This window comes from Pezoporus occidentalis, unplaced genomic scaffold, assembly GCF_034315485.1.
Source record: "Pezoporus occidentalis ecotype Australia unplaced genomic scaffold, CSIRO_AGI_Poc_V1 ctg118, whole genome shotgun sequence".
NCBI classification, from domain to species: domain Eukaryota; kingdom Metazoa; phylum Chordata; class Aves; order Psittaciformes; family Psittacidae; genus Pezoporus; species Pezoporus occidentalis.
This window is the reverse complement of record NW_026912972.1, coordinates 4803364-4830767: the sequence shown is the minus strand read 5'-3', so window position 1 is coordinate 4830767 and position 27404 is coordinate 4803364. Positions and strand designations below refer to the sequence as shown.

Genomic DNA, 27404 nt, shown 5'->3' with positions numbered 1-27404 from the left:
GACTAGAAGTCCATCTGGTTCAGTAGCATGCTACACAACAACTAAGAAAACAAGATGTAGAATGGTTCTCCTGTTAATGTCCCATACCTGTTGTGTGGCTCAGGATTCTTTGAGACAGAAGCACTTTTATTAACATGCAGCCATGGAGGTTTTTTTCCATGACTAATGGATTTTTCACCATATGCAAATCTTTGGCACCCACAATCTCCCGTGTCTGTGAATTCCAAAATTTAATTATGCTCTGTGTGAAAAACTATTCTGGGGTCTTCAATATCTTACTTTGTTTCATTTGATGCTTCTAATGCTAATACTGTGATTAAAAGAAAACCCTGACTACACATTTACTGTCTCTAAACCAGTGGTTTTAGGACCCTATCATATTTTAACCACAAAGGAGAAGACTTCTCCTCTACTGACTTATACCTCACAGAGACATCATTCCACCTCTCTGGTCATATTTACCATCTTTCTCAGCACCTCTTGAGCTATAACTGAAGATGTACAATGGCACAGAAGTGTTTTCTGGTTTATTCTGTATTCTTTTAGCATTTCTGGCACTACTACATAGATATTTTTAGAAAACTGCCACAGTAGCTCCAAAATTTCTTTCCTGAGAAGTAACAACTCGTTTAGACCCATTCTGATCTATCTATGATTAGGACCATCTTTCCTTACATGCATTACTTTGCATCCACTTGCATTGACTTACACCTGCTACTTTACCATTGAGTCAGGTGCTGCAACTGAGATTCTCTTCCTGTAATTTTTCACATGCAACCTTCACTTTTACAGCCATGACTAATCAGTAAATCTATCCACCTCATTCTCTTCCCCAACTTCCAATATCATCTAATAACTTAGGTTCCAGCAGAGCTCCCTATGGGACTCAAATAATAATTTCTCCACTCTGAAAGTGTCATTTTATTCCCATCCTTTCTCCATTTTTTTAACTCACAATATAAATTTTCTTTTGATTCAGGACAGTTTGGCTTCTTTGAGAGTTTATGTCAAATGACCGTTAAGAAGAATTTTCTGAAGATCTGAGTATACTGAATTTATGACTCTCCCTTGATCAAATGCTCAGCAAGCCCTTCGTAGAACTCTTAACAGATTTCTGAGGCTTCATTTCCAAAGCCACACTGAGATCTCCCAATGCTTCACTTCAACAAATGTATTAATGTATCCTGTAATTTTGCTTCTGAATATAATTTCTACCAGCCTTCCCAGTATAAAGCTTAAATCTACTGACCTTTAGCCCCTTCATCCCAAACTCCTTTAAAATACTGAAAAAAAAGTTAATGCAGCTTTCTCAAATTATACCAGGGACAACTCAGACAAATAAACAAAAACACATGCCAAATTATTTTAACCTTGGTGTTTCAGACCAATTTCTACTGTTATCTCACCAACATCAGTAAGAAGATCTTGCCTTTAGGATCCATTAAACTCTGCTTTCATTTGAATAATGAAAAATGTGCTATCACAGGTGATATAAATCCTTTTTCCAAAGTTCTGGATCTAAAACTGTGGAAACTGCAAACAGCTCAAGGCTTGATCCTAAGCATTTACTATAAAACATCATCCTAAGAATAAACTCAGAGATACCCAGTTCACTATTCCAGTGTAAAACAAAAAAAAAAAATAAAAAAAAAGGGTCTGGGAGTAGTGTCAACCTTTTTCTTTTATGTTATCCCTTTCTTCCTTTTCCAATAGGTGCCTGTAAATTGTTCTGTAAAAAGCACCTACTAAGACAGCTTGAAATATGTGCATCATTTATCTGACAGATTTTAAGGGGGAACTTGCCGTTATGAAATATCACCTACCTAAACTTTGGACTATTTTTAACACTTAGGGTTTAGATTGCTATTTTTTGCGAAAATATCATTAGAATCCTCATTAAGACAGTTACACCCCCATGCCAAAGACAAAGCTTTGAGAGATTCATCTCTCAAAAATTTTAACACTGCTCAGGACTATTTCTTAAGTTTTTCTGACATATACCAAAGCACAAAGGCTTGGAGCCCAGCTATGGGTTTGGAGGAGACCCTAATTTTGTCAAGCTGCTGGGAAAAAAATGTGCTTTTATTAATGAAACACTTGTACTTTCAATAACTTAAGCTAGATCTCACTTCTGGAGACAGATAAAATTGAAATGACAAATTATCATGCCCCTTATACATTTATAAAATAGGAGCTTAAAACAAATTCAGAAGCAGGTACTAGGTGGGAGTGATGAAATCTGTAATTGATTCAGAGGGCAGTATGCACTGCCACTGTTGTGAATAGCAGAAAGAGATTTATTGCTTATGCATTTTTTAATATATAATCCAAAAAATGCTACATGAAGAACCGGTTCCTTGGGCTGAATTTTAAGAATACAACGTCTAGGCAGCAATGAAAATCTTTCAGAAAACAGATATGAGCAGGAAGGTAGTTCAAATGGATTCAATTTGGCAATCTGTGGCAGGGGAAAGAGCTACAAATGAGGTTTAGCGCTCCTCACAGATCAAAGAAGAAAAAAGCGGAGATCAAAAAACAAAAGCAAGGCTTGTGCAGGAGAAAGATTTGAGGGACAAAATGATCGCAGAAGGAAGTGCAAAAATACTCAGGAACAGAGTGACCCAGTGCCCATTGCCGTGCAACACATCCTAATATTCCCTGCGCGTAAAAGAAGCGCCACTTCATTAAAGAGAGGGGCGCGGCATCAACTGAGGGTCTGTAATTCTGCACGAACGTCGGCAGTTCTGGGAAGCACAAACTGCTGATTGTAGGAACGATGGCTGTCAGAGCTGATTTAGCACTTGGTCTGCACTTTGTGGTCACGAAACTTTCACTGCACACTAGTATTCAAACCAGACACACGCATAAAGAAAAAAAGTGCTGTGTCAAGCTAAGTCAGGCATCTTGGAAAAAATCCTAGTTAATTCATAGCTGATTAATAATTACACGCTTTTACTCATTGCCAAACAACACATTGTTTTGGTCCTGGGAGATAAAAGAAACACTCCAAATTTGGAGGTGATATTTTGTTACCCCATCACTGCGACACTTTTCTTACTATGTTATTGCTCTATAGGTACGATACAAGATTATCTGAGGGGAAAAAAATAGCAGGGAAAGTAGGTATTTTTCTTAACTTAGGTTGTCAGTTTAACAGTCTATGATACCCACACAGCCTTCTACTATACGACTGATTTTTGTATTAAAAACATATGGAAATATGATATTAAATGCTCAGCCTTAATTATCAGCAGCAATATATATAATCTCCATTTAAAATTGAGATTGATCAGTTACAGAGAAAGCTCTAAGAAATCCTGTCCAATGTGTGTATCTTTAATTCAGAGGATAATAAACCACTGTAATTCTTTTTTTACCAAACAAATCAAAGAACCAGGCAACATATTAGGAGAGAAGAGCAACACAAATCCTATCTTTTCCTGTCACTTGAAACACACTCACATATATGCAAATAACTTCGCTACATTTGGTGCCAGCAAGGTTTGTTTACAGAAAGTAGCAGTACATTTGTGCTTAGGGCTCTATGGACCCCATTGGTTGGGGCTGTATGGTCTTGCTTAGTCTCTTTTGGTGTTTTGCTGTTTAAATCTTCTAGCAATCAAAGCACTATGAGGCCTGTATAGTTTAGAACAAAGTATCTGTGTAGAAAAAGCCTTCAAAAATTATAGGCAGTGGAGAGCCTGTGCCACCTGTAACCCCTGCATTGTCTCTATGGATAGATCTTTTTTCTTAATATTACATACTTGTAATATTAAGATTACAACTGATTTGGGGTATTCCTAACTGAAACTATAAACTTGCCCTTCCAGGAACAATCAGAGTGGAAAAAAAAAACTTTTGAAATGTTAATTCCATGTTCCAGAAAAGTAGATAGAGCATTAACTTCTCAAACCTTTACAAATGTTTCCTCACTCATATTCTAAACACACACATTTCATTATACATTTTTTCTTCTTGCAGCTTCACTGTTCTCACTCCAAGATGCCATCCCATTAATACTTACTGAGTTACAGGGTCATCTTCAGCAACAACATGAGCCTTTGGCACAGAATTTCCTAAAACCTTTCAGGTGACTGATCACTTTTCAGGAATCCCAGTCAAACAAAGGCAGTAGCTACACTGATACACTGCCCTGTAAATATATTCTAACATAGTATCAACAGTCAAAGCAGCTTCAAATGTTTTACCTTGTTCAAATATTTCTGGACAATGAACTTAGATCAGAACCTCAAGCTATTCCTGTGGGATTATTCAAGTTACCTCTGAAGAGGCTGTGGAAAACAGAGCTAGCAAGCTATTCTGCTTCACCGCATCAGCTGCCAAGCAGGACACAGATCCCATCCTTCAATATTTACAAGGGCTGTCATTTTGCATCAACCAGAATAAATGATAAAGCCATTTGTATCATTAGATCTAGCTGCCCAGGACATCCCACAGTCAGCCTCTCGTACCACTGACCGAAGCAATACCTCCTCATAAGCACTGAGCACTCTTGGTCAGCTTTATTCTGAGTACTGGTGGAGACAGAGATCAGCTTACTTGGTAAATAACAGTAAAGCAGACAGCTCTGTCCAACATATCTCATCTTAAGAGTTAATCATAGGAATATTATTTTTAGCAGTTGCCAGGGCCAGTACTGTGAATCAAACAATTTTGTTACTGTATTCTACATGACATTAAGTGAACATAGCAACATCTGTGCTACTACCATTTGTATGTATTATTTATATAGTGCTATGGACATGCCCGGTGTTTTGCAGGCAAACTAAAATACAGCTCCTCTCCTGAAACAATTCAGTCTAGCTCAAAAGGCGATGAGCAAAGCCTTACTCACAGTGCTGTCAAATAACAGGTCTCAAAACAGCACACTAAAACAAGCACAACTAGTGTTTAAGTTTTGTGTCCTAAAAGAGCTGTAGCAACAGGTAGCATCTGACTGGAACTTAACTGTACAACATAAGCATCAGCAACTCAACAGCAAATTTTAAACATGCAGTGAAGATCATTAGAGAATGAACAGTCTTTTACCATGGCAATTGAAAAACACTTTAAAATCAATATTCCAATTGCTTAATTGGAAAAATGATGTCTCTTTTATTTACCTCTATTCACACAATTATTCTAAAGCAAAATTCTAACAGCTACTCTACTATTTGCAGTATTAGGGAAGGTAGACCCTAAGCACAGCAAAGCCCAAGGGAAGAACTGCAAATACTGTTAAAAGATAACTTTATTTTTTCTGACATTTTATGCTAGGGCAAAGAGGAAAGATAAAGAAAGGAAAAGTCTAGCAAAACTGAGTTACTCCATGAAGATCAGAATTTAATGAAGCCTGAATGCCTATGGAAATATCTTTTGCCTCCTAGTGCCATCATCTAAGCTGTTTATTAATTAAATGTATCAGGAATTGATCAAACCTTTACACTTCTGTCTTCCAAGTCCTGGCAGAATTAGCCTGCAGGTTAGAAGTGATTAGAGAGCATAGAAGATGGTGTAAGGAACATGCTCAGAAGTGAAGGGGGGTAAGGGGAGTACATCCTCATAACCTTCATTTTCCTTGGAAACAGGGTTAAAAACAGTCATCCAGACACTGCACTTAGGAAAGTATGTACCTCCTAATGGGTTCTCACCTTTGGTTATGAGGGCTGTATTTAAACACCTTATTTTCCATTTCATATTAAAACCAATGTAAGGAAATGCAATACTAAACCTCAGTTCAGCTGTGCAATCATTGTGGTTCTTCACTGTCCTACTTTGCCATAGTGTGTTTTTATCATAGCCCCTCATTTTCACCTCACCAGAGAAGGTGAAAATCAGGCTGAATTTAAAAAAGGTTAGGCTTAACATATTAATAAAGAAGTTCCCATTAAAAAGTATTAAAAATGCAATAAGCGAATTTTTTTTTCCATACTGGGCAGAAGACTTCCATAGTTCCTTGACAAAGGATGATGTGGATCCAACGCTTTGTGGGTACAAAGGAAGATGGGAAGTTCGAGAAGAGGAATACATCAGGGATCACATGGAAACTGCATCTGGCCCAAGAACCCAAGAGCCCAGGAGGGTAATAAGACAAAACCTCAAAAATGCCTTCCCTTATTCTTAACCATCCTTAGGTATCCTCTGGTCCTCGCTGCTTGGTACAGGATGATGGTCCAAAAGAATCTGGCATGTGCAGCCATCCTCATGTTCTTAGCCTGTATTTGAACAATACACTCAGTAGCAAAGATTTTGTTTCTAATAGATTTTGTAACCTTGAAACAGACTTGAGATACAGTTCACTTTTTTGCTACTGGAACTCTGAGTCACATTAATTATTTACAATGACATTTCTTATTAAAACCCCTAGGGGTTTTTTATATCTATGGTTCGTTTTGGGTGTTGCTTTCATTACCCTCACGGACTACGTGTCTAAGACACATTTTATGTAGTAATTGTAATATGGTTCATCTTTCAGAATCATCTTAAGCTCAATTTTACTCCTGTTTTATTCATAGACAAAATGTCATTTATACAGAAGGTGAATGCTGGAATGCTCGGCAGTAGAAATATGAAAATACCTTTTCCTCAGTTATCAACAAAGCTGGGAAGGGAGGGGGGAAGAATTAAATTTCAAAATGCAAAATCAATCATAAACTGACATTCTATAATCCAATGAAGAAGTTTCAAAGACAGGAAGCACTGCAGTAACCAGCAGATGGTGGATGGCACATAGGTACATGGCTTTTTGTCTGAGAAAAAAAATGCAACCACCCTGCAAAAACCAGTGGCACCAGGCTGTTGGCTGGAAACCTTCAGAAAGCTGTAGGTGCATAGTACCTCAAGCGCAAAACTCAAGGTAATTTTTCATTCTACATTACCTAATTGATAGATTTTTTTATCATATTTCATGCTTATATTATTGACCCAAGGCAGGATAACTGTTTCCCCCCTGCCATTCTACCTGGCTTGCAGCTGGGTGTGACATCAAAGGAAAAAAATAAAGCAGTCTTTTGGCATAGCACCATTTGTTACTGCTTCTAGATCACACACTGGGGTAGTTGTAATAATAGTAATCTTTTGTTTTAATGAAGTTCACTTCCATTATTAATACTTCCTTGAGGTCACACTACACTTCAAAAGGAACACATCTGTGATAACTTAAATATAACATGCTTATATTGCACATATGTATAGAACATATTATATATAATATGTTATATAACATATATAAAATACATATATATATTTAGACAACAAATTCAAGTCATTTATACACAAGTTTCAACATAACATCTTCCATATTTCAAAGTATTTTCCCTTTCTGAACTGATGACAGAAGCTGGCATACCCAACCATACAGACACAGAAATTTCATTTCACCTGGCACCTTTCGCGCTGCTCTTACCAGCTTGTCTCTGTTCCAGTGCACAATTGCTCCTTTATTTCACACTCTACAGTTCTGCATTCAGAATCATTATGATGATTTTTTTTTTTGTTATGACCACAAGGTAGCAGATTGCTCCAATTCACTTCATCAGCTATACAGTCAGGCCTGCTACATTCAAATCCATTAGCTTGCTAAGATTAGCTTGGTACCCCCACATTCACTGCAGGCTAGTCTTTTTAATGTACAAAAAATGAGTTGGCTGTCTTTCAATGTCATGTAATTAAAAGTGGTTAAATAAGATTTAAAAATAATTTAGGCACCTAATAGAAGCCAGGTTTTAGTACATGTAAAATTGCCTTTTAGGAGGCTTTGGAAGCACACCAGGTAAGGAATAAAATTGAAAAGACAACAGATAAACTAGTTGCAATATTTGGAGATTAGGTGTAGCAAAATGCATGTCAGCAGGACAGCAGGCACTAGACAATGCAGAGCTCTATGAAAGATTTAAAGACCAGTGAATAATTACCTTTTAAACAACAACAAATGATAATAAAAAAAAATGAGCTCTCTTCTAAAAGCTGCCTGCCAGTGCATGTCCAGCACCCCACACCCTACACCAAAGTTCTACACCTATTTACCAAAGAGTAGAGCATTTGGGCATCCTATTTGAAGTAGGGCGCTTGTAAGAGCCTAGCCAGTGATATCTCCAACAGTTATGAAAGCTGCTTATACTGAAGGCAAACATTATTTCTGTATCCAGTTGTGGCACCTTGCTGTAGGATATTGCCAAGTAAATTTTCTTTCATTAACTTCATGAGAAATAATTATTTTACCTGAAATTAAATATAATGAGTAAATATTGCAAAACTACCCTATTTTCCAGAAATGGCATCTATTCTGTACCATTCCAATACTTTCCTTCAAATAACAGCAATGTAAGTCAAAGTCTTCCTATACACTATCCCATTTTATAAATAAATTCTAGCCCACATAAAATCACACATAGCACCAATCAATACCCATAATAAACATTACACAATGTGCTATTACAGTGTGATACCTAATCTCAACACCCATCCCATCTAGCAGGGGTTGTTTTTCCTCCATTGGAATGACTCCAAACCCTCTAATTTTAATGAAGGGCTGTTGAAGCAGGGAAAAATGTAGTTTGGAAGGAGTTCAGATACATGAATTCCATGTACAGAACTGATTTATGACCTATATTAGCAATGATAATCCTGTGTCACAGTTCCTCTGAAAGGCAAAGCTGTGGATCAGTCAATTCAAATCTATTACCATCCCCAAAAGGTTGCCCAGTGATGTCTAATTTCAATCAATAGCCAGTAATGAACCACAGCCATTAATCCCATTTGCAAGTTTGTATGAAGTATCATTTTCAAGCTGCATATTCATATGCATAGAGACTTCAGTGAGTGTATAGAGATTTCACAGCCTGTGGCAATTTCTGCACTGGGATTTGAACATTTCCCAGGCACCTGGAAGAATGTTTAACTCACTCTGTGTAATGATCTTGACAGTGAAGCCCAAGATAACACACAAGATAGAGTGCTAGCCAAGTGTTTGCATTTTAGGCAACTGATGATCTTACTGAGCCATTCCCCAGGGATTTGAACATAACCAAAGGCAGGGAATTAGGTAATGGAGACAGTGATCAATAACAACTGAAGTCTGAGAGTGGAAGAGATGGAAATGCTGAAGACGAACAGAATCTTGGGTTAGTACAAGAGAAGCAGCATACCAAAATTAGTACAATCTTCCACTCTTCACAGAAAGGCTTTGTATAAAAACTGAATATTCATTCATGAGGCCATGCAGTCTAACACCTAACTGCTCAACAAAGGGGGAAAACCAAAAAAACCTGAAAGCCTCAAACCCAGCAACTCTCAAAGCTGATCCAAAGTGTGACCATCTTCCTGTTCCTCATTCATTTTTCATATACTCTACTCAAATGCAAAGAATACAATTACAGGAGGCTAAGAAAATCTTCCATATCCACGTCCTTCAACTGTTAGACAAGTCCTGAGGCTCATTCACAGTCAGTCAACTTCCCCTGCTACTTGTGCGACTGCAACTGTTTTGTTGCAACAATACAGCTTGAGAGAAAATACATAAATACAACAAATAAATGACAGTACAATTCGTATCTGGAATTTGTACTCAAGACAAATTTTCATTACTTCAACCATTAAACCTAATTGCATGCTAACGATTTTTGAAGTAATTCACAACTGAAAGCAAGGTCTAGCCCTTGACACAAGGTCTAGTCCTTGAAAAAAGATTCATGCCAAGAAAACCAGAATCTCCATGGATCAATCCCACAACATATTGCTCCAGGGTTAGGGCATTAATGCCACACGGTTTACTAAAAAAACCCCATATCAAATACCGAAGAAATACATTGGCAAATGCTATAGATATATAATGAAATTATATAGTATCCAGGACTAAATCAACCATATTTAAATCCTTGCAATAGTAAAACTTGGTATCTGAGCTAAAGTACCTAATTAAAGGTAATGCATCACCAACCAGTAAGTACTCATCACACCAATGTCTCTTGAATTGTACTGGTTAGATCATTTTGTGGCAAGATGAAATAAATGAAGTGCCCTAATGCTATGGTGTGAAAGAGAAGGTCCTGACTTCACATGTGACGAACTGGTAATCAAGTTTTTCCTCTAATTCGGAATGCTATTTTTCACTCATTGTGACAAGGTGAGGTTTCACCATGTTCACATTTGCATTTCATAGAGCATTCCTCAGGCACACATTCCCTTTGTTACCATTATATTAGAAAAAAAAATAATAAGTAGAAAAACTGGAAATGAAGTTTCCTGGCAGCTGAGTTCTCCGAACAGGCTCACTGTGCACCAGAGCTGTCCAAGTCCAGGCACTGGAAGTGAGTGGCTGGATACAGACTTAGAAGAGGCTCAGAATCCTCCACTTCCACAGCAGCTAGAAACAGCTCTGGCACAGGCATAGCAAAACCCTCCAGCACCAGGCAACACTGAGATTCGAACCTCCACCTAAATATATAACCACAGAAGTCAGTCATAGCAATAAAAAAGCCACCTCATCTTCTAAAATCTTTTTTTTTTAAATATCAAAGCAGTATTTCTATAAAACCTAAGCCTCCTACCTTGAAAAGAGGCATTTCAGTGCAGTGCAATTTTTGTAAACATTCTAAATAGAATCATAGAATAGTTAGGGTTGGAAAGGACCTTAAGATCATCTAGTTCCAACCCCCTGCCATTGGCAGGGACACCTCACACTAAACCATCTCACCCAAGGCTTCGTTCAACCTGGCCTTGAACACTGTCAGGGACGAAGCACTCACAACATCCCTGGGCAACCCATTCCAGTGCCTCACCACCCTTACAGTAAAGAACTTCTTCCTTATATCCAATCTAAACTTCCCCTGTTTAAGTTTGAACCCATTGCCCCTTGTCCTATCACTGCAGTCCCTAATGAAGAGTCCCTCCCCAGCATCCCTATCTCCCCCCTTCAGATACTGGAAGGCTGCTATGAGGTCTCCACACAGACTTCTCTTCTCCAGGTTGAACAGCCCCAACTTCCTCAGCCTGTCTTCATACGGGAGGTCCTCCTGTCCCCTGATCATCCTCGTGGCCCTTCTCTGGGCATGTTCCAACAGTTCCATGCCCTTCTTATGTTGAGGACACCAGAACTGTATGGAATACTCCATGTGAAGTCTCATCAGAGCAGAGCAGAGGGGCAGGATCACCTCCTTCGACCTGCTAGTCACGCTCCTTTTGATGCAGCCCAGGATACGGTTGGCTTTCTGGGCTGCAAGTGCACACTGAAGCCAGCTCATGTTGTTTCTCATCAACCAGCACCCCGAAGTCCTTCTCCACAGCGCTGCTCTGAATCTCCTCTCTGCCTGACCTGCAGCTGTGCCTGAGATTGCTCTGACTCACATGTAGGACCTTGCACTTGGCATGGTTAAACTTCATAAGGTTGGCATCAGCCCACCTCACAAGCGTGATAAGGTCCTTCTGGATGGCATTCTTTCCCTCCAGCGTATCAACTGAACCACACAGCTTGGTGTCATCAGCAAACTAAATACTTGGGGGTTTATTTCCATTTCAAGTATCTGAAACATTGTCTCAATTGAATTGCCATTCTCTATTCAAGTCTAACACTAATGTTAGTTATTTTAACAGCTACACTTTAGGAAATGCACATTTGAACAATATAACATGGATATCTCCCCATCTACTCCACTAGAATTCAGGGAAAAAACAATTGCCTTTATCTCACAGTTGAAAACAATAATGAACCAACTATATTAAAGGCATCAAGACTGTAATTGCACACAAGGAAACATAACATAGGAGATTATATTGACAGATATTTTGATGTGTATAACTCTGAATAGAATGAGAATAACTCAATCCACAGAAACACAGGATAGACCAGTAAAACTGAGAGCCCAAGCAAGGAGGCAGCTAGCTCTCTGTACTTCCAACTTCCCATCCTCAAATATGGATGTGGATGAACCTAGAAAAAACCTAAAGTACTCACAGTCTGAAGCAACCATGGTGAACACATTTTTTCTCATAACCTGAATAAATAGATTGAAGATCCGCAAAACTGAGTGCACGCGGTGATTCTCAGGCAGCAGCTGTATCAGGCCCAGCAGAAACCAAAAATCATGATGAGAGATAGGAAAAGAAATCCAAGCACACCCTGAAGAGGAAGAAAATTTCTGCAAAATTTTCCCAGAACATATTCATGGCTTCCCTGAAGCTGAACTAGTAGGTTTAGAAGTATATTATTTTATTGGTACTCTATAAGGAGACTTCAGCTGCATATTCCTCCTCCCTTTCCCTATCAAAGTGGCTATGATAGAAATTATTTTCTTCCTTTTAAGTAAACACCAGATCTAATTACCCACACAGCTGATCAGAATGTTTCCTCTTCATTTCCAAGAGTCAAAACAATCACATCAAAATATTACTGCATTTGAATAACTGAATAAACTTTTGCTGAAAAGAGAAAGATTAAACTTGACACCTGTTTTGTGACGCTGATAATCACAATGCCTCTTCAACCAGTATGATTATATTGCTTTAATGCTCCCAATATTAATTACGGCTGTTTTCAAGTCTAAAATTCAGATAAGGAGACAATGAAGCACACAAAACAATCATTTAAGAATAATGAGACAATTCTATGTAAGCAAAGCATTCAGTATATTTGAAAACTATTTACCTTATCGACAAGCATAAAATTTGAATGATAAATTATGACGATAAGATACCGAAATAATAATTTAAATAACACTATACAAAGGCTAGCAAACTTTTTATTTTCATTAGAAGTTCAAATGTATCCAAAATCACAAACCATGGGTATGAAGACTGAGGCCTTTTTGAAAGGGGTTTTAAAGACATGTTGTGTATCTGTGATGAAGGGGCAACAAGTTAATCACTAATGGCATTAGCTCAGCTGAAAAAAAAAAAAAAAAAAAAGAAAAGAAAGAAAATAGCAAATGAACAAGGTGAAGATTAGACAAAAGAAACCACAGACACCCTGTAAGAACTCCTTAATAAATTCTGAGTTTGAATTGTTTGATTTGACCAAAGTGGTATCTGCTACTACCATCTTAAAATTGTTTCAAAACCAAAACTAGTGATGAGTACCAGTCCATTGATATCCCTTCTCACTTTCTCAGGGAGATTCTTTGAGAAACTGTGGGCAAGGGTTCAATTTCAACTGAAAGAAGGTGCGTGTGCATGTGTGTAAGTTTGGCCAAACTCTTAACATCTAAGAAGAAAAAAAACAAACATCCTCTTGATAATTATATATATGTACTAAATGGAAAAGTACAGAAATATTGTCCAACATATTACATAATTAAAAATGAGTAAATTCAAGAGGTATTGCTTTGTTAGGAAAATGTAATTCTTCCTCAAATGTATAGCTGTATGAATAACTTGTTTCAGCAGAAACTAACAGAAATGAAAGTCTCATGTTATCACAGTTTCAATTTTTCAAGCTGCTGACAATTCTTACCTTGACCCATTGGCTGAGTCCTCCCCTCTAGCCCCTTGTCTCCTCCTTAGTAGTAAATCAGCCATGGGGCTTCACTCAGCACCAGCTGCTGAGCAACTGCCGGAGCAGCAGCTGCTCGGAGTGGAGTGAGCCACAGGGATGTGCAGATTCTGGTGTTGCATCTGGCTAAGGGGGTGGTGGGGACTAAGCCTCCTCCAGCACGTGCAGAGAGCTGGTCAACTCAGGGGCTGATGCCACTGATGTTTCCCTGAGTATTTCTCTATGTGTTCCATAAGTCAGAGTAACACCACTTTGAAGCAGATTGCCTCCAACTCTAGTCTTTGCACTCTTACATACATTTTAACTCTCTCCCCTAGTCTAGTCTTTGTTTTAACTGAAAGCAAACTGCCACAGCAATAGTCTTAACTCTGGGGAACTCAGGACTAACATGGAATTTGGTAGCTTGCTTGGAAGCTCACATAAATGCCCTGTGAAACAAGATTTACTGTTCAGATGCCACATTCCTTTTCCCCCCACCAAGAGAGAAGTGAAGTTTCTCACTATGTATCCACAAAAGAAAACATACAAGGAAACAAAGAAGCCAACTACACTTTTCACAATGTTTACAACTGCAACTCCTTACCAATACACAAGAACCAAAAAAGAGAAAAAGCAGTCAGTGTAAGCATTCTATCACAAATTCCTAAAATGCAAGAGACCTTACTTTGTTTCAGCTACAATAATGCCTTAAAGGCTTCAGCAAAGTACCACAACCAGACACTCTAAACACCTTTTAACCAGCTCCCACTGTTCAAGAGCTTTTTAAAAATCTAAGCCATGCTGCTAGCAGGCAGGAAATACCTAACAAGACAACAAAACGGCTGTGATACCTCTGGTCTTCAAAGTTATATGTTGTGGTTTACCTTAAATATTGGAAAGGCTTCCTACAATTTATTAGTTTTACACAAAAACTTCAATAGGTTTTCAATTACTGGTTTTGAAACTCAGTAAGTGTGTAAGCCACCTGTGAAACTAACCACATAGTGGTTTTATCAAAGGGCAGCATTTCATTACAATATATTTTCTTCCTGTAATTATTTCAAATCTATATTTGAATTGCTCAAGAGGAGGACCGCTTCATCTGTCAGCCAGTTTCCTCCCTTTCCTCTCTTCAACTGTCATCAGCATTTCTCTCTCCTGCTGTTTGCTGAATTACTGTAATGGAGATATTATTAGTGAATCACTCTGCCTTTGAGTAGTCAATATTTCCACCAACCAAGGAATAGAAGCCAAAGGTAGTTTTTCATTAAAACATGGTCATTCTGGATGAAAAGTGAAGCCTATTCAGTAACCACATTATGGAACTGAAGGCTGTTTGCTTTTTAAAATCAATATAATGATAGACTCTTAAGGCTCCTGAGAGAAAAGAAAGAAGCTGCATTTTGTCCTGCAAAGTATTTCTAGTTTAGAATTAACTTTCAAGGACAGTTCTGGTAACAGAAGGATATATTTAAAAATAGAAAAAGTGATGCAAAGTCTAAACAAATTTCTACAATTAAAGCAGCTATGAGTCAACTTCAAAATGCACGCAACAGTGACTTTTATTTTTGTCTTCCTATTTGTTTGCCTTCTTAATCCTAGAAGTGGAAAAATACTTCTTTATAGCTGAGGTAACAGCCTTGCAGAACACTAACAGTATAATTATTACTGTTTTAAAGCCAAACACTGCAGGTGGCCCATGGTCTTCCAATACAACTGTCTCAAAGACAGAAGATCAGAAAGACCGGGGGAAAGGAGACACCTGATGATCTGGCAACAAAGAAAATCTCCAGAAGATTGGACAGCTGCTGGGTACGCTGGCCTGTGTAAGAAAACACTCCTCAGCATGACAGGAGCAGCAGAAAAAAAAAGGCAAATTCTGAACAACAAAACAGGATCTAAACATGTAGCAAAGCTACAATTATTATCATTCCATATTTTCCAAAAGCACAACTGATCTCTCTGTAGAAAAATAAAATGAGAAAAAAACATTGCTTTTTCTTAAAGCAGATACTCACCAGTAGTTAACACAGCCCTCTGAAAGGATATAAAGCATATTAGATAAATATATTGATACACATCCCCAAACCCCAGAGAATAACCAACACTTACACATGCTGAAGACATTAGTATGGGTAGAAACATTTGGCTTGTGGGAGTGGGTGGAAGGGGAAAAATTTTAATCAAATCCATTACCTGGTTATTGATTTCTCTTTGCCAGACTGATCCTGTAGAATACTTATAAAGCCTTTGACATTGAGATATTTGGCCAAAGATATTGGATTAGACTAAGCAAAAGCTGAGCTTCTCATGTAATCTCTCATATTTCATTTATATATGATTTATTCCTTTGTCCAGCAGAGGCTTTTTATTGATAAAAATAATGAGATTGAGAATCCCAAAGGAAATCTAATGCCCACGCACTCAAACATGTTTCTGAAGTGAAAAAATAGTAGGCTTTGTAGGCCTGAGAAGGAATGATGTTATGGGAAGACTGTTTCCTTTTATGAAAAGTATGAAGCTTGACAAGGATTTTGAAACAAAAAAAAAAAAGCTACTTTTGAAATTAAAATTCTGCTATACTTGAAAACACCAAGTTAAACACAGGTAAAACCATTCACTAGGGAGCTGATCAAAACACTTTTGAAACAGATTTTTCCTTGCAGAATAAATGACTGCAACTTTTTTCTTTTCACTTCTTATAGTAGCTCAGTTTGACAAAAGATCTTAAAATATGTCTAGTCTGCTAAATATGATGCATTACATAAAGCCAGTTAGACAACAGGAAATTGTGCCACTCAAAAGACGTTTCTAACCATTGCCAAATTTAATATGTAATCTGGTAACTAAAGGCTTTGCTAAACTACATGAGAATTTGAGATTTTCTAAGAAATTAAATCATGCCTTTTCAATACAGATGCTGTTCAAAAGTCCTAAGCAAAATGTACAGACTTTCGTGCATTTCTTTAATAGCTATTAATAGTAGTAAAAGGATAAATAGAAACTATTTCTGCAGTGTACCCTGACTTAAGTTTTAAAGTCTCTATTTCAAGGCACAGATCAGAATAATCCTATTCCACTGACAGCCAACAGAGGCCTTTGTGATTAACAGGAGTTTTACAACTCTCTTATGTTAATGTTTAAAGCAGAGTTAGTGGCTTTTAACTCTCAGCCTTGTTTCACATATAATGTGGAACTCAGCATCTATGACTCAAAAACTAGCAGAAAAGTCTTTTGAAGCTCACTGTTTATGGACCATTTATTAACAGTAATTTCCAAGATCCTTTCACTGAGAGGACCATAAGTCTGGCTGTACCAATGGTCAGACAAAAAAACGGTGAATGCTGACATTTTTCTTCCTCCTCCTCCCTGGCTCTCAGGTATACACAGCAGCTTGCCTGATCAGTCTTAACTCTTCATGTGAGCATAGAGCTTCTCTTACCAATGACTCCTGTGAAACCTCCTAGGGCAGTGAGGTCCCTTCCTTCCCCATGTGTACCTACAGGCTATGGGCCATGAGTATTGTTACCTACAAAGTCTAGGTTTGCCTTGTTTCAGCTCCTTACTCTCAGGCTGAATTAAAGTATGGTACTCCATACTTTGAAGACTGATCAATTGTGAAACCATCTCAGCTTTTTTCTAAGATTCCTGCATACAAAACCCTCTGTTGTCCATAATGAATCCATCAGTTCCTGAATGGGCAGAATCCATCTCTGGGATGTGTTGCACTTGCTGCATATCCGCAGGCTACCTGGGCAGCCTGTGCTCAGTACTCCTGAATCGCCTGGAAGTAGCTGACAAACTGGAAGTGTATTGCAGAGCAGTTGAATGCCTACACAATTAATTCTCTGGGAGGCCCAGGGCCTGCATAGACACTTTGGGATTGGGCAGTTATCCCATGAAAACACATAAAACTCTTCAATGCCACCAGAAATACAATCTGGATGACAACGAGCGGGAGGGTACCTGAGCACATCACAGCTGAAATTTTACCATCATGGAATTTGAAAGGGCCCCTGATGCAGCTGAATTCTCATCCTGTTCTTTCCTGACATCTCAAAGAACTTCCTTTGGTCTAACGAGTAGGTTAACATGTATGGTGTTACCTTACCGTGACTGTTGACCCAGCCTGGGAAGTGGCTTTATGGGATGGGGGGTAACAAAATGCAACACTTTAAAATCACTAACTCCAAAACTATTTTCATGTTGCCAGATATTCTGAAAAGCCCCAGAAGTGTATATGAAGGTCTCTAACTAGAAAGAGCCTCCAGCAGCACAGTCAAATCACACAACCGAATGTTAAATTACATCTTACATACAGACAAATGCTGCTCTATTTAACTAAAACTAACAAGCATTAGCTTGTAGCAATATTTTATAAATCATAACTTCAGTAGCAACTGGGTGGTCTTGAAGTCTCCCCAGTTTCACCAAATAACTGTAGCATCAATATTTGAAAGTCGGTCCATTAAACAAAATGGAATAATAGATATTTCCTGTTTCTTCTCATAGAAATAAAAATACATCTCAGACCAGCCTTAGGAATTATTATTATGAGGAATATATTTGATGTCAGTCTTGCGGCTACAGACCCTACTTACTCAGGATGTCATTGAGTGCTTTTCATTTGCTGAGGCTTCATGGGCCATGCACAGTTCTAGTTATTCAAAAAACATTCTTTGCAATATGTAATCAGAAAGAAAGCAGACATTTATTTTGAGTGTCAGATTGTCTGCCTGAATCTCTTCATACGCTGCAGATGTTTCTCACCACACACTGATAAATGAGAATATCATAGTTGGCAAGAGGATTGGTATGGACCAATGCATCAGCATTTATCAGTAATGGGACTCTCCTCAGCAGGGACCAAGTGCTATAAAGGTAGGGGGCAAAAACAGAAACATGATGCCTGCTTGTAATTCATTTTGATAATTAAAGCACAAGAGTGTCCACTGTGAAATTTCAAAATTACACATGTACCTGCCAAGTTGTCAAGACTGACTGTTGCTCCTTAATGTTTCCCTCCTTCTCCAAGCAGAAGTCCCCTGGGATACAGTGAGCAATGAACACTGTCAGATTCTGCCTGTTAATTTGAACAACTGATCTTGATTAGCTTGAAATTCTGTCTCTGTCTCCTTTCTGTGCATGCCTTTCCCACTGAATTTTGCCCCTCTTCCCCATTACTCCTGTGTTACCCATCTCAAGCATTGAATTTCCACTAGAAACAGGGCATAGATGAAGCCAAAAGCAAACCATCACTTTTGGCTGCTTATGTATTAGTCAGTGTAAGTTCAGCAGTGATTCTGTGCTGCTCAGCCTTATGCAGCTGGAAGAGACCTTGGTTTTAGAGACCGGTGCTTACGCCTTTCTGCAGACCAAGCATTCATAAATGTTTCACTGCTGACTACCCACAGCCCCACAGCCAACCAGGCAGCATCAAAATCATGGCCCCTTCACAGCCTGCTCTAATGTGCTACTGAATTCCTCTAAAAGCTTCTGGTGTGAATTCAAGCCCCCCCTGGAGTTGCTATTCCCTCCCCAGCCCATTCAACCACACCCTCACATCCAACCTCAACATATTTTGCTAATTCCTTCTGTACTGTCCCTCTGTAAGGCTGGCTTTCTCATCTATCCACACATAGGTTTTCATCACGGTAACACTACTTTCTTCAGCTTCGAAAGATACATTCTTGAGCTGCTTCTGTTTTTTCAGAACATGGCTTGCTCTTTTGGCCCAGCACCTCATCTTTCTCTTGTACCTCCTCACTGGCACTTTTTTCTAGGCCATCAAACATTAACTACCTTTATTTTCAATATGTTTGACGCATGAATCCAGTTATCCTATTTATTTTTTTTTTTATTCCCCTAATTACTGAGGGGACAATACCCACCTCCAGTTTTCCAATAGCAACAGAACTTAAAGAAAATCCACATGGCTCAAAACAACTGCTGCGGAGTTTTTGGTATAATAAACAAATTGATAAAAGTTTTGATTTCTTTCCTCAGTAACTGTGAGAGTTGAAATAACAACAGAAAGAACACAAGCAACTCCGCTTCTGTCTCACGTGAACAGGACATTTCAAACGAGTTGACAACAATTTTCAGTGTGCGTTTTAAGTAGCTGTTAAGAACCTACAGTTATTCCATAGACTCGAACAATTCATGAAAAGGGCTACAAACATTTTAGAACAGTTGACTTGATTAATATTTATGAATATATTAAGGACACTATGTATTATACCAGCACATACGCAGAACAAGAATACAGTATTTTACTGCTGACTGGGATTTTATCGGGCATTAACACACACCTCTGCTACACTGCAGAGCTTCACTCTTCAGCCACCCAGGAAGGTTAGTAATAAAGATAAATAAATCTAGTACATGTCATGAAATATCTTAATGAAATTACAGTATGGTTCTTAAAGGTGAAGCATTTACATTGTCAGCTTACTCTGGAAACTGGCAGAAGCAGCATATTTCTGTTAAAACAAACCATGTAGATGAGGCCCTTAGTGACATGGTTTAGTGGAGCTCTGAGCAGTGCTGGGGTAAAGGTTGGACTTGATGATCTTAAAGGTCTTTTCCAACCCACTTGATTCTATGATTTTTGACTGCTATTCCAAACATTTGGGCCACCTGGTATCTGCAGGTACACTATAAAGCTCTTCAGCTATCCAGATTTTTAACATGAAGCCCATGTGGATAACGGTCAGAAGCCATTCTGACTCCCTCACTCCTTCACACGTATAAAAGATAAATTGAAAATATTCCTAAATTTTTCAACAGTGACAGGAACTTGCAATAGCGAATTCATCACAAAGGACTCTTCAGACACATGAAGTAAAAATAGTGTTTGTTTTTGAAGTCTGACCAGTTGTCACCTGGGCTTCAAAAAGGAAGCTCTGTTCTCCTCCCTTCTTCTAGCTGCTACCTCCTGTAAATGACAGGATCTGTTTGAAGTTTTACTTTTATTCTAAAAGCTTAAGGCAAAATTCTAATCTCAGATCTGCAGAGAGTCTCACATCAGAGATGTTCTGCTCTCCTCACATGCACAGAGCTAGTTTGCTGCCCTTACTGTCCTGGGAGCTACTGCCATGCAGGGAGAACACATGGGGAACTTAGACCCTTTGTACAGACTGACGAGCACTGAGTGCAGTGCAAAAAATCATACACCAACAGACTCTGAAGCTTCAGCAAACCACACACCCTCACCTCACTCTTCTTTGCTCAGATGCGAAGCAGATGTGTTTTTAAAGAAAAAAAATTGTGGAATGAAGCACATTGTCAATGAAGGGTAAAATGAGAGACCCCAACCCCCTCCATCCAACAGTTCTTCAGAAACTCAGTGGTCCTTGCCCCTAAGGCTCAAGCACATTATGATAGTTAAGTATATTTTTGGACATCAGTACTGGGAAAGATTCAAACGACAATCCTCATCACTAATTTGTATTAATCAGCAGACAAGGTCCAGAGCCTAAAATGTACCTTTACCTTTCTATTGTATGCAGGTAAGTTCTTACTACAAACCCCCATTCTCTCACTGCTTTTGAAGAAGTTGTTGATATATAAACCAAACCACACCATTAGCTTGAAGGTTACAGATCTTCACAGCTACTAATGAGACCTGCAACTTCACCTCTTTTTACACAGTGATGGCACTAAGACAACCGTAAGGAGCAGTACACTCTGAACATGTAAAAATGGATTTCTGAGGTTTTCAGTTATTTGTATGTGCAGAAGCACTAGCTGCATTTACACCACAGCTCTAGATTTCTTCCTCCTCAAATTACTAGTATGCTCAGTGTCAGCATGTGGATCATTCTGATGCTGTCCAAAGATGTTTTCAAAGTGGACTGGTGTGTGTGACTCTGCATGCATGTGCATCCTTTGGCTAGACATAAGATATTTCTCAGAGCAGAGGTGGAGATTGCTCTAAACCTGATTTTACAGATGAAAGCAGAAACGCAGAAGAGAAGTGTTCTAACAGAGGACAAAAAGGAAAGAATGCAGAAGTTTGGAAGTTGTACCCAGATTCCTGTATCACAATTTAATAGCCTAGTTCCAGAAAAATAGTTTTCTTATCAACTTTTGCATGAACATAATTTTAAGTCTTTAAAACAGTAACAAAGCTAGAGACTATCTACATTTGATTACAGAATATAATTATGAGAAATTTCCATTTTTAATTGTTTTTACTTCCAGAACACCTGAGATCTAGAAATCCCCTACTTAAAAGAAAGAAAGTATGATTAAACGTATTCTGTCACATTATATGTATTTTATCCAATAACGGAAGACAACATTTTAACAGCACCGCCTTTGATTCACGCCAGAGCATTCAGCAGGAGTCAATTTATATTGCAAGAGAATAATGATGTACCTCAACTCATTTTAATTTCAATAATTGAATGAGGAATAGGAAAGCGTATTGAAAGGACTGTATTCTGGTCAAAGACTAATGAGAAAATAGTTTTGAGTCTCTGAGTCAGCGGGTGTCATGGTAACAATGCATTATCAAAATCTGATTAGCATGCCCAGCAGCTTTAGAAATGATAACATGCTCTTCTAATTGTATTTTCCTTTCTTTCCCTGTGATGAGTTTTATATTCGTAACAGGTAAGAGGTAAGGCAGCATTCTGTTTATCTGCAAGTTAGGATGTCCAGCATGCTTACAAATTCTGTGCAAACTGTTAGAATAGAACGATTCTCTTACCACCTTAAAATAAGAAGCTGAGTCTTCCATTTCTCTCCTCCAGTAACTTATTTAAGTCAAATATGATTTTATTCTTTTAAATATAGAAAATTCATTCTAAGGAGATACACACGAAAGGGAGAACACTGTGAAATGGAAGCATCTTAAGAAAAAGCCTATGTTTCATAGGAGAAAGAGACGCAAGAAAAGAGTAAGTGCGTGTTTAATTCATCCCAGAAAGCATGACTCCATGTTCTTGAGTTTTTGAAAGACGGAGGGGATTTTCCTGTGTTTAGATGACTCTGTGTGTGTGCCTGCTAACTATTAAAATATCAGAAATTAGGAAGAACCACGAAATTGAACAGGGTATTTTTCCTTCTCGTGAAGGAAAGAGCTAATATTGTTTCATAAAAAAAAAAATACAATGAAAATAAAAGGTTGCAGGTTTAATAATGCTCTTTTTATAAGTGAATCTCAGTGAGCAGCCTGGCAGACCTTTATTATGTTAACATTAAAGAATTCCATTGCAACTGCAGCCTTACAAATCTGATGGAGTCATTTTAACATACAGTCTCAGTCTTAATAAATGTTGGGGGTTTTTTTGAGAAAGAGTAAAATGGCATTTTATTTTTCAACAGAATGACCACGAAATCTACTTCATGTTTGGCCTATTTCCATGACCCTTGTAACCTGAATATTTATTTCTTACTTTCAATGTTCACTTTAATTTATTAATCAGCTTCAAAACTTTACAAAAAGAAAGAAGGAGAGCTTGTATTCTTATTCTCTAAGTAAACTCAAATACTCATATGACAAATAATGCCTAATACAAGAAATCAACTTTTTTCTATTATTAATAATGGAACAATGTTTGTTATAATGCATAAACAGGGAGCAAATGAACACAGTGAGACCTAAAAAGCTTATTAATCCTTGTTACGTGCACTGGCACACGGGAGGAGTTTAAGATACACAAAACACTAAAGGCAATCAATCTTAAGTCAATACACTGAAAGCCAGAGCAACATTTATCTACATGTTTGGAAATTCAGCAGTGAGCACAGGGTTACACTGAGAATACAAAGTCATCAGAGTAGACAAATGAACAAAGAAAGAGCAAATAAATATGTCCCAGAAGGGATCAGTGCTTGTTCAGGGGACTGTTAGCACTAACCTTGGATTGAAGCTGCAGCCTGAAAGCCAATCAGTGTGACCTTCACCTGTCATGATGGTGTTCCCATCAGGTAAAGCCCACATTTTCCAGAGGTGATCATCACTGCCAGTGACTACAATGTCTTTTCGGGGATGTAAAGCCAAGCTACAACAGAAAAGAAAAGCACATTATATTCTGTATCAATTTCATTTTATGTTAAATACACAGCAGTGAGATTTCTTTAACTCAGGGCAACAGCTACAGAGGACTCTGATTCTAGATGGAAGGAACAAGTAGTGATGCCTTCTGTGCTCCTAAGAATTTAAAACACATGCTAGAGGAGTTTCTGCTACTTCTGAAGAAAACAACAAAAGATGCCTGACTTCCATGAAACCAGGCTTTTTTCCACCCTCTCCTGAGGTTTCAGTTGATTAAAACATTTGAATATGCTTTAAAATACTTTGTTGGATTATGCTCTTACAAGCATGCGACTGGGTAATATATGAACAAGCCGTACCAATATGAACTTCGAAGAGCAGTGGCTTGTCAGTCTGCTGCTGATGGCCAAAGGGAAACAGGACAAATGCTTTTGCTTTTTTTTTAATTCATTATGCCCACAGGTCTAAAGTCTCCTACCACTGAGAAATAACTCAACTGATAATTCAATCCAGGAGTTACAGTCTCTACCATCACTTCAGCACCTATTCACTGGGAGTAGGTCAGAAAATCCATTTCAATTCTATACTCAAAATGTGTTACATGTTTTCATTTTTTATTATGCAGCACACTGGCATGTAATGGAAATCATAAACTTATCACACACCTATACTGAAAACTCAGTTTATTTTTGATTTAGCAACTGCAGTGCAGCTTAAAATGGATCCAGGGAAGAAAATCAATCAGTTGGAAAGATAACAAGTAGTGTATTTTGTATGGATTTGGTTATTTGATTTAAATTATTGTAATGCTTTACTATTTGTTGAACATCAAAAAGTATCCAGGAGTTGACTTAAGCCACAGGAGTAGATTACTTAAACATATTAAACCTGGATTTCAGAATCAAAATGCAACTACAGGGAGAGGAATCATAACCTGCATGTGCTCCTACTTCAGCTGTGAATCAGAGCTCACAGTTTGCAGAGAAAAACACTTATTAGAACAGAATGAGAATAGAGACAATGATAAACAGACAAATTGGAAGAGAGGTCTTAGAATGCATATTATAAAAATCCCTTTTTTAATAGTACCTTTTCTCTTGCACTCAAATTAATTCAAAAAATTCCTAAACCAGACTTACAGCTTCCACTCTAGTTTGAAAAATAATTCCCTCTATCAAATCCATGCTAAAAGCATATTGATGAAACTAAGTTTTCATTACAAAACACACCTATTCTTGCAGTTTAAGGCAAAGTCTAGGAAGATTCCTACAGATTCATCAGCTGAATTTAACTGCTTGAGCAAGGAGCCTGGGTTTTACCCATTCTTTAGTTTCTTCAAGAGAAAAAAAAATATTTTTCTGTCTTTGTCTAAAGAAGAGAAAGTCCCTTTGCATTTATAGGCAGAAAAGAGAATGAGGGAATGATCCATTTAAATTCTCCAGAGATGCACAGAGAGCAATCATATCACTTAGACTGGCCACAACAGATACCTAGAAGAGTAAGGAGAGAGTAGAGATAAAAGGAGAGAATTAAACTGAAAGAAGGCATGTCAGTGGCCTGCAAATTACAGGATGAGAACAACTGTCCCAGAATCCCTCTACTGTTGGAGATCAGTGACACACCAAAAATCCCACTGCTGTTTTCTGCACCATGCATAGGCATAGAGCATTGCTACTCTAGAGACCAGCTTCATGGAAAATGAGTGGGCTAATAAATACAAAGATAAATCCATATCAGGGCTGCTAAAAACCCTTCACTTAGCCTTGAAAAGATAGGAGCTTCCTTCCCCACCAGTACGCACCTCACACAGAAGCGAGACCAGCACAGAAGGATCTTCTACTTCTTAGCAACAAGGTCCTAAGCTCCTCTGGATGTAGCAAGGAATGGCAAGGGAAAAAGAAACAGAAGTCGAGAAGACTACAGAAGGAGAAAAGGATGCCAGCTGCAAAATGGCTGACAGCATGTGCTACTGCAGGAAGATCCATCACTGGTTCAGGCCTGTCTATGATTTTTCAGGTTTGTGAAAAACTCTATCACTATGTTATTTGGAGAAAAAAAAACAAGCAAGCAGTGTCACATGGATACAGCTTACATTTTTCTCTTAATCTCTCTTACACATACCAGACACCCTCCAGTTTTTCCCTCTAGATATTTCTGCTATTAGTCAAAGCGCATGCCTGTTGTGAAGCTTTTCCATCAGTTCTCTCTCGTATATTCTTCCCAAATATCTGCCTTCTCAGTTGCCAAGATGTGTTATACGGCCTAACTTCAATTGCCTTCAGTCCACCTTTCACTCAAAGGAAAATACTACTTCCTTCCAGATCCTGACCTTAGCCCTCCCAACACATGTCCTGTCCAACTTCTGAAATGTCCAAACTTCTTCAGTGACTGCACATTCCTAAAGAGCTTTGAGACAATCCCTAAAGTGAATTTCATACGGAAGGAAGTATCTTGTCATCACTGTGGAGCCTGCAGATTTATTTTTCACAGGCTTTTCTTCTAATTGGAGAGCTCTTGGAGTTCTTGTAAAATGCTGTTGCTGCCCAATGTTGTTTTTTTTTTTTCTCCATGCCATTATTACAGGCACACAGTGAGCGCTATTTAATTAACAGCAAATCTGCGGCACGACTGTTGAGCTGTTTCTAAGAAAGGGAAGTCCATTCATCCAAAAGGCGTTCTATAGGCAACATTAATTAGGCACCCTTGTCTTCACTTCTGGCAAGCTGGCATTGTATAGATTTTTGCTTCATGTCTGTTCACAGGGTCTAATTATTTCCAGCACGGAATACTTTGGGTAGACTGCAATGGAAATCAATAATGGAACATATGTGATAGGAACATTAGCTTTCTCCTCCTCCTCCTTTGGGACAGAAATGGGATCAGAGGAAACGTGGCCAAGAGAAAAAAAACAAACCCTTTCAGAGTTTTGCTGCTATTGAGTATATAAATACCCGTGTTTACACAATTCATTCTAGCATTATAAGACATGCTCATCTCTTCAGCACTTGCCATGGGAGATATATAGTGCTCCCAGTAATTTGCTTTCAAAACAATCATAAATTATTTTATTTTGACTGAACCATAAATAAAAATATTGTATCTTCAGATGTAAAATACTTTTGGTCTCAACATGTGCTATATTTGATCATTTCACACACAAAAAAAATCAACCTTCAGGTTAAAAAGTTTTAAATCCAAATCTGTCTGTGTAATTGTGTGTTTGTTTTAATACAAACAGTAGCCACGCTGCACTGAGCCAGGGAAGATTTCAGTCAGATGTGAAGGAAAACTTTCTGTTAATAAGGTTTCTGAAACACTGGAACCCATAGCCATCTGCCATCATTACCTTGTTCTTAAAGCTTTCAGCACAGCTATCGTGTATTACCTACAGATTACTTCCATTATGGTTAGGAGAAAGACTGGTTGGTGTCCTGAGGTTCCTTCAAGTCCTGAAGTAGCAACATTCCTATTGAGCCCTGTTTCATTCGATGCACAAAATACACAGTGCTTGTATGCGAAGGGCAATTATAAAACAATAAAAGCATTACCTCAACCCCCTGCTAAGTCATAACAGCAGTTAAATCCAATTGCACAGATGCAGGACAGTAAGGCACACAAAACCTCCTATAATTTTAAAAGCATTTTAGTGGCTAATGCATCTCACAAAATCACCACATATTCAGCCATTTTTACTAGCCTCCTACAGACCTCAAGAGATTGTAGAAATAAGAAGGGTCCAGAAATAAAAACCTAACCCAAGAAGTCTCAAAATTAGGCACTCTGAGAATTAAGAATGCAAAAATAATTACTAACTTAGTAGTCTAAGTGACTTATCCAGCCTCACCCAATTGCTCTGTAGCAGAAAGGAAGGAAAAATCCAGTTTTTTACGGTTTGACATATAGGAGTTATACATAAAAGTATGTTCTCAATATAGA

The 27404-nt window shown here is 38.2% G+C and overlaps 1 protein-coding gene across 1 annotated transcript in view; it reads right to left on the bottom strand.

Moving 5' to 3' along the window:
* The window catches only part of SPAG16 (sperm associated antigen 16), a 324063-nt gene that overhangs the window by 74735 nt on the left and 221924 nt on the right, over positions 1-27404 (bottom strand). The window contains exon 11 of the mRNA XM_062603516.1: positions 23332-23475. Coding sequence (XP_062459500.1) covers positions 23332-23475 — 144 coding nt within the window. The remainder of the gene's footprint in view (positions 1-23331; positions 23476-27404) is intronic.